Source organism: Priapulus caudatus, unplaced genomic scaffold, assembly GCF_000485595.1.
Source record: "Priapulus caudatus unplaced genomic scaffold, Priapulus_caudatus-5.0.1 Scaffold1695, whole genome shotgun sequence".
Classification (NCBI taxonomy): domain Eukaryota; kingdom Metazoa; phylum Priapulida; class Priapulimorpha; order Priapulimorphida; family Priapulidae; genus Priapulus; species Priapulus caudatus.
In genome coordinates this window covers 1,826-10,274 of record NW_014578756.1, presented here as the reverse complement: position 1 = coordinate 10,274, position 8,449 = coordinate 1,826, and the positions used below count along the sequence as shown (strand labels likewise).

Genomic DNA, 8,449 nt, shown 5'->3' with positions numbered 1-8,449 from the left:
TCTCTCTCTCTCTCTCTCTCTCTCTCTCTTCTTTACGTTCAACCCCTAACTCCGCTTGCGTCTACACTCTTTGTTCGACTCCGACTGCTAACTCGCATTCTCCGACAGTCAACTGGCAGCTCGCAAGTCTCAACTGGCTCACTCCGATCGACAGTCACAGTCGCTTATATTTTAGCATCATCACGTGACGTCGTACGAGATACAATAATGTCTTCCAGATCGCATTCCTTCTCGCAGCTCACCAATCGCTTCTCTGTTTACCTGCGTAACCACACGTGATTCTTCTCGACTGACACTCCGCCCCTCTCCGTTGACACGCCCCTTTCTTTCCTGCTCACAACCGCCAGCTCGTTCTACCGTTCACATATCCCCCCGTCAAATATCACTCCCTAAACTAATGTATACGCATACAATTGCTACAGCTAAATATCACTCGTGCTCGATATACACACTCGCCCGGCGGCCCGTGTATCACCGCCGCCAACCGCCGCACCTCAGGCGCCCGCGGGCGTGCAACATACACCGCTGCGCCCGCGGCGCGCGCGAGCGGTGCATATCGCACCGCGCAGATAGTGCGATATGATATACTACTAGGGCACTTAGGATATGACTACTAGGCACATTAAAAAAACGTAACCCTAACCCTAACCAAAAAAAAAAAATTAAATTAAATTAAAGTGCCTAGTAGTCATATCATACTCGCACCTTTCTGCCTTCTGCGTGCAGCATATCACCGCCGCACCGCAGGCGCGCGCGTGCGGGATATCTCACCGCCGCACGCATACCACCGCTGCGCGCGCGGACCGCATATCAACGCGCACCGCAGCACAGGCACTTGAAGCGTTTCAATAAAATATAATGCTAACTAAATACGAAATCTATTTACTACCAAATTCTTAAGTTTCTATACTCTCTCTTCACCTATTATGCCGCACAGTTATCCTGTAAATCCGTCCCAAATCCTATGTACAACATACGCTGTCCGGCGGCCATTGCGCTCGCGCTCACTGTTGCACGCTTACACTATATATATAGTGTATATATATTATTGTTATATATGTTTATAGTTATATATTGTTATATATATATAAGTGTCCGTGCGCGCGCGCGGTATATCTCACCGCCGGCGGCGGCACCGCCGCGCCCGCATACCACCGCTGCGTGCGCGGACCGCCTAGCACCGCCGCGCCGCATACCACCGCTGCGCGCGCGGACCGCGTATCACCGCCGCGCCGCATACCACCGCTGCGCGCGCGGACCGCTACACCGCCGCAGCGCATACCAACGCTGCGCGCGCGCGACCGCTATCACCGCCGCGCCGATACCACCGCTGCCGCGCGCGGACCGCCTATCGACCGCCGCGCCGCATACCACCGCTGCGCGCCGCGGACCGCTATCACCGCGCACCGCATACCACCGCTGCGCGCGCGGACCGCTATGCACCGCTGCGCCGCATACCACCGCTGCGCGCGCGGACCGCTATCACCGCCGCACCGCATACCACCGCCTGCGCGCAGCGGACCGCTATCACCGCGCGCCGCACACCACCGCTGCGCGCGCGCGACCGCTATCACGCCGCACGGCACTGCGCCGCGCGGACCGCTATCACCGCGCCGCCGCATACCACCGCTGCGCGCGCGGACCGCTATCACCGCCCGCCGCATACCACCGCTGCGCGCGCGCGACCGCATCACCGCCGCGCCGCAACCACCGCTGCGGCCGCGCGACCGCTATCACCGCAGCGCCGCATACCACCGCTGCGCGCGCGGACCCTATCACCGCAGCCGCCGCATACCACCGCTCCGCGCCGCGCCGACCCTATCACCGCCGCACCGCTGCGCGCGCGGACCGTATCACCGCTGCGCCGCATACCACCGCTGCGCGCGCGGACCGCTATCACCGCGCCGCCGCATACACGCGACGCGGCGCGGACCGCTATCACCGCTGCCGCGCGCGGACCCGCTATCACCGCCGCGCCGGCGGATCGCCCACGCGCTCGCGCGACGCGCGCACGCGGTGCATACGCATTCATGACTTGCTGCGGCGCTGTAATTATCTTCGCGCCTCATGGCCGCTGTTACAATTGCATACATAATGAAGAATGCATGGATAAGTAGATGACCCCTTTTCAGATATGATCACTTTGTGATATACAACAACGTAATACAATAATAATACAGTATTACAATAATCCAAATCCAATTTCATTTCTGTGTTCTTTTGTGCAATTTTTATTTTGAGACGGAACTCCCTGTTCCGCGGGGGGGGGGGGTCGTCCGATCCACCCGATCCCCCCCCCTGGTTACGGGCCTGGTGTGGGACGCGTGGCGACGGATGTGTTTCGTCGCGTTCTCCCGCGAGTCGGTTATGCCGTATTTCCAGATGTTTGGAAGTCGTTGTCATCGTCTGAAGCTGGCATTGTTGTTCTTCGGTGATGTCGTCATTAACGGTTAGCGTTGTTATTGACGCTATCATTGATTGTATTCATTAAACGGGGAAGAAAAACGCTGAAAAGCACAGTTTTTTCACCTGTAAAACGCTAGAAGAACCTGACGAAGACTACCACGACGACGAGTATACTTTATATTACTGTGTATTTGTGCACAATGGCGTGCGCGCTGTAGGAATGTATGTTGTAGCGGTGTATTGGACGGTATTGAAGTAAAGTTATTAGGTCAACTCAAACATTAAGACTATTACTGGTACTGGTAGGTCTAGTACGGACAAGTTGTATTTATTAACCATCATTTTATTATTGAAACGGCCCAAGTGCCTGTGGTGACAAAGGTGATTTCATTCAAAGATGGCACATGGCTAAGCAACACAAGCAGCTGCTCGTGTTCCCAGTCGATATTCCTTGTATGTCAAACTCAGTTGTGTAGCCTCATGTGTAAGTGTCTGTCCAATGGTTTTGTAAATTTTAAATTTTATTCACAGTATTTACAAAGAGGTTTGATTTAAAAATATAAAGAGTACTCGTTTTATGTAGACTGGTACAGGCGTCAAGCTTGCTCTGTTTGTGCTAAAGAACTGCTTGTGCTGGTACAAACACTGGGGCCGCGAACCAGTCTACGTTTCCTGCAGAACGCTACGATCTGGTCGGTGCTATAAATACTGATCGGCCATGTACAGCCCAAAATCACCTCAAATCGACATGAGTTTTGTTACGATGTTAATAGGCGATAAATTAGACGGGTCGTAGGGCGACCTGAGTCCGACTTTACGGAACTGTGTAGTAGGGTCGTTCACACAGTAGTATACACACTCATAATACAGTAATATATTAAAATGAATTTAATTTAATATAAATTTATAAATTTCAGTTGTGCGAAGATCTGTATGTACATCATGTACATGTATTTGTGATCGCAGACACTTATGAGAAATTTAGCTCGGTTGATTCTGAACATTCTGTACTGCAGTAATTAACTGGGCTCTAATCTGCAGTGCCCTCACTCCCCACGATAACCCCTGCGACATAAGAACTTATCTCCTAAACTTATTATTATGCGGTTAGAAAAACACTGGGCTACGCTACATGCCGCAATCGATTTATTGAATAATTAAGAATAAATTATAATTAATTGTGTATTTTGATTTTATTTGTTTAATAATTAAGCGTATTTTAGGCAAGTCCACTAGTAGTGAACCGTAGAGCTAGGCTCTACGGCGGTTTCACACAGTGTCAGTGTGAGTGAGGAGCGAAAAACTCGCGCACGGGCACCTGTAACCACAGGTACTTGAAACGTCTCAATAAATAAAAAAAGGTAAATAACCACGAAATGTATTTACTAGGCCTACCAAAGACTTAATGTCTCTCTACTCTATTTCGCCTATAATCACCTGTAAATGCCGGTCAAATGCTAATCTGCAACACACAAGTACACCGCACGCTAGCTGCTGCACACTGACACATAAATATATAGTGTATATATTTATATTTATATATATATATATATATATATATATATGTGTGTGTCATATAAAACAGTGCACGACAGTGCAAGATAGCACCTGGCAAAAGCGTAATGAACATAACGATAATCACAGTATAGTCAGTAAAATGTTGTACAGTAGTCATAGCAGGATCGGAATTATGAACAGCCCATGAGCTATATATATAGTTTACGGGTTTAACACCATTGGAAATACTTTTGAATTCTTGGAAATAGGAATTTCTGCTAGATAACAGGCGTCACTACTTTTTCGTTGCTGTAATTTTATATACAAGCTATAGGTAAGAAAAATTTTATGAAATCTAGCAGAAGTAAAGTTCGACCTTTTCAAAAATTATGCGTTGACTATTTTGCTTATAATTTAGCTGGTGTGCTTTACACCTGCTATAAGACATTGCTTTACACCATGAATTTAGAATCCACTTTCTGCTAACAGCGCGCAACTGCTAACTTCCTGCTAAAACTCTGCGTATGCAGACTACCAACCGGTTTTTATGAGGGCTGCATTATAGCAGCCTCGATAACAGCCCGCAACTGCTAACTTCCTGCTAAAACTCCGCGTATGCAGACTACCCTGGTTCCCTCATAAAAATCTGCATTATAGCAGCCCTGATAACATCGTGCGACTGCTAACTTCCTGCTAAAACTCCGTGTATGCAGTCTACCAACCGGTTTTTATGAGGGCTGCATTATAGCAGCCCTGATAACATCGCGCGACTGCTAACTTCCTGCTAAAACTCTGTGTATGCAGACTACCAATCGGTTTTTATGAGGGGTGCTATATAGCAGCCCTGACAACAACCACTGAACTATAACAATATAGTAGGTCTCAGGGGAGAGATAGTGAATATAGAAATAAGTTAACCCTAACCCTAACCCTAAACCTAACCCTAATCCTAACCCTAACCCTAACCCTAACCCTATCCCTAATTCTAAAATAAAACAAAATTAGCCAAAAATATTTAAAAAATAAAATAAATAAGAGACAAAATTAGCCAATCAGCTAGAGCCGTCCCCTAGCGGATCACTATCTCTCCCCTGTGCAAAATTCATAACTATATAGTTTTTGTTATAGTTCATGCAGTGATAACAACGCGCGACTGCTAACTTCCTGCTAAAACTCCCCGTATGCAGACCCCCACCGGTTTTTATGACGGGTGCTATATAGCAGCCCTGATAACAACGACTGCCAATTCAAAACAGACTATTTCCGTGCATCATGCAGTCACAAAATAAACGTTAAATATGCTTGCTATAAAAACGATAAAACAGCACGTGACTGATAAGTTTGGGAATAGACAAAATATCGTAAAACATTGTATATAAAATTACAGCAACAAAAAAGTAGTGACGCCTGTTATGATGTGTTATCTAGCAGAAATTCAAAAGTATTTCCAATTCATGGTGTTCATTGTAAATAACTGACAGCGTTTCGAACCAAAACAGGTATACGAGTTAGCGAGAAACAAATCGAACGGAAAAAAATGTATAAAATGGTGATCACTTAGACTGATTCTCAACGACCTATGAAGTGATCACACACAAGTAATAACAATACTGGAAAATTATGTTTTTAATTACTATAATAATTAAAATAAAATGACTAAAATAAAATAATAAAATATTAGAAAAATATTAGAATATATAATCAAATTTAATAAATAACTGGTAAAGTATAGGTAATATTAAAGGTGTAGGTAATGATGTAAGTGAAGTATGAGAATAATACACGTATATAGTGACATATCGTGGCTCACCTTTCTCCGTCCGTAATGGTCGGCAATTTCAGCTACCTTCCAGTTGGCCACCATTATTCCGATCATCATTATTGATACGCTGAGTCCGACTAGGTATTTTCGGTCGCCCACCAAGTTCCACTGAATGTACACACAACACAAAGCCACACATCAGCCCAGCAGCAATCAATGAAACACTGGTGTGTGTGGCGTGTGTGTGTGTGTGGGTGGGGGTAATAAAGAAAAGCTAGAAGGGAGCCAGACTGTGAGAATTTAGAATTTAGACACACGCGCGCGCGCACGTGCAAGCACGCACTCACACACTTACAAGCCACCGCGCCCCCCCCGACACAACAACAATTCACTACACACACACACAACACACACAACAGACACACAACACACACGCTCACGCCCACGCACGCACACACACACACACACAACACACACGCACACATACACACACACACACACGACACACACCACCACACACCACACCACACACACACACACATATATCACACACACGCGCACGTACCAAGAGGCGAGAAGATTTCGCACAAGATATGACACCAAGATGCATCGCCCTGTAATTTTCCTTTAAATGATACTCTCAGGTTTTAGGCAAAATTTTACCGATTTTCATTTTCAACTTTATTCGATTGGCTAACACTTGTTGCCCTACCTCTGTTATATTGCCTCATTTCTCCACCTAACACGGTACATCGTGAACTTCTTAGAGCATTTTGCAAGAATTGCCCGAGCTGCGTACCACGTTTTGTACGTGCGAGCAGCAGCTGACGCTCACTGATGCCGTTCAAGAGACATTGTATCACAACTCCGGAATTTCATTGAATCTTCTTTACTACGGCCAGTATCATCGATCAACCCCTCCTACAGCTGTTCATCTGCCAGTGATAGGTTGAAATTGTCCCGCGCGAGGCCCGCAACGATAGACCCCGTCTTCCCTTGGATTGACAACACCTCTGCATATTTAGTGGCTGACGTGTTTCTTTGTTGACACTAGCTTTTTCAGTACGTCATGCGTACACATCGTACCGCGCCGTTTTGCATTGAAAGTGCCGGTGCGTAACCTCATATATTTCCTCACAACTTTCTCAAGGTGCTACTGAACATATTACCAATTTAGTGGTGTCAGTTAGTCATGGATATGTCACAGTAAGTACTAACAGCTAGTAGATGTTTCACATACGTTCGTCCAGTTTGCACACAGGCGGTCGATCATTGTGAAAAATAGAAAAACGCTGATTTCTCTGTTTCGATTTCTGACATAGTAGCCGATGTATAAATGGATATTTCTCTGTGATTACAACTCGGATTAATTTAATTTTACACTTGTTTTAATGGTAACATATTGCTTTAAAAAAGGCGTCAGGGATTGTTATTAAGTGCCGTATTTTAATACTTATGCCTCTTTATTCGCTAAAATTTTCAATTCGAACACAACTTTTTAAGCGTTTTTTTTCATTTTTCTCAGTAAATATAAAACTTAAAAGAAAAATTCTGATGCGCTATTTTGGTACATATTGTGCTTAACCTGTAACGAAAATTTTGCTTTCTCACTCTTTGTGGTAATTGAGAAATATCCAAAATACCATTTTTACATAAAAATTCAAAATTTGTGTGGTAATATCATTAGGTGCTGGAAATTTCATGAGTTTTTTTGGCTTGAGCATAGAGATGTATCTCCTCTATAAATAAAACGTGTGATTGATTCGATTCATTCGTCAATAAACGTTTAATCTTTATTTTAGCAATACCCGTGCAAAAGGTGGAGAGTATCCTTAATCCAGTTTCTCCGACCCCCTCCCTCATTAGCTCTCCGCTCATAGGTTTCTCCCATGTTAGCCACCCTCGCTTTGTATCTATATACGTACGTCGGTAACGATAGACGCAGGATGGTTGGTATCGTTCCATCCTCGCTCGCACTCGTCCTCTGGCGTTGTCTCATTCCAGCCACCGTACGTCAGATTGGACAGCGTCCGGCATGGGTCCAGCATTCCCTCCGGCGTGGCGTTAGCCAGCAGTGGACACGGCTGCCCCGGCCAGCCCTCCCGCACACTGGTCACGTTACCGGTGTCGTTGGTCAGCGCTGGACAGGTGCGGTCCGGCGGCACGGCGGCCAGGAAGGTCGTCGACATCATGTGGAAGGCCCAGAAGATGTTACCGAAGAGTATGAGGCTCACCTTCGTCCACTGATAGCGGCCGAAGCTGCCCAGATGCTGCCAGATTTCATCAACGTTAGCTGCCGTCATCTTATACTGTAGTCCTACAGGCAGCTGTCACTCTAGCTGTTGTGATGACGGCTGTCTCTGCTGCTGTGATGACCGCTGTCTCTAGCTGCTGTGATGACCGCTGTCTCTAGCTGCTGTGATGACCGCTGCCTCTGCTGCTGTGATGAACGCTGCCTCTGCTGCTGTGATGACGCTGCCTCTGCTGCTGTGATGAATATGATTGACCGCTGTCTCTAGTGGCTGTGGATGACGTGTCTCTAGCTGCTGTGATGACCGCTGTCTCTAGCTGCTGTGATGACCGCTGTCTCTGCTGCTGTGATGACCGTTGTCTCTAGCTGCTGTGATGACCGCTGTCTCTCAGCTGCTGTGATGACGCCGCTGTCTCTGCTGCTTGTGCATGACGCTGCCTATCTATCTGAGGATGTTGTGGACCGCTTGATCTCTGTGCTGTGATGACCGCTGTCTCTAGCTGCTGTATGACCGCTGGCCCCCTGTCATCATC

At 46.7% G+C, this 8,449-nt stretch overlaps 1 protein-coding gene across 1 annotated transcript in view; it reads right to left on the bottom strand.

Annotated features, from left to right (window-relative positions):
* Nucleotides 1–8,095, bottom strand: part of LOC106817352 (solute carrier family 22 member 6-A-like) — a 32,143-nt gene extending 24,048 nt beyond the window's left edge. Inside the window, exons 1-2 of the mRNA XM_014822010.1 lie at nucleotides 7,591–8,095; nucleotides 5,714–5,833 (exon numbers count right to left, since the gene is read on the bottom strand). Of these exons, the coding sequence (XP_014677496.1) occupies nucleotides 5,714–5,833; nucleotides 7,591–7,968 (498 nt within the window). The 5' untranslated portion in view covers nucleotides 7,969–8,095. The remainder of the gene's footprint in view (nucleotides 1–5,713; nucleotides 5,834–7,590) is intronic.
* Between the last annotated feature and the right edge of the window lie 354 nt (nucleotides 8,096–8,449).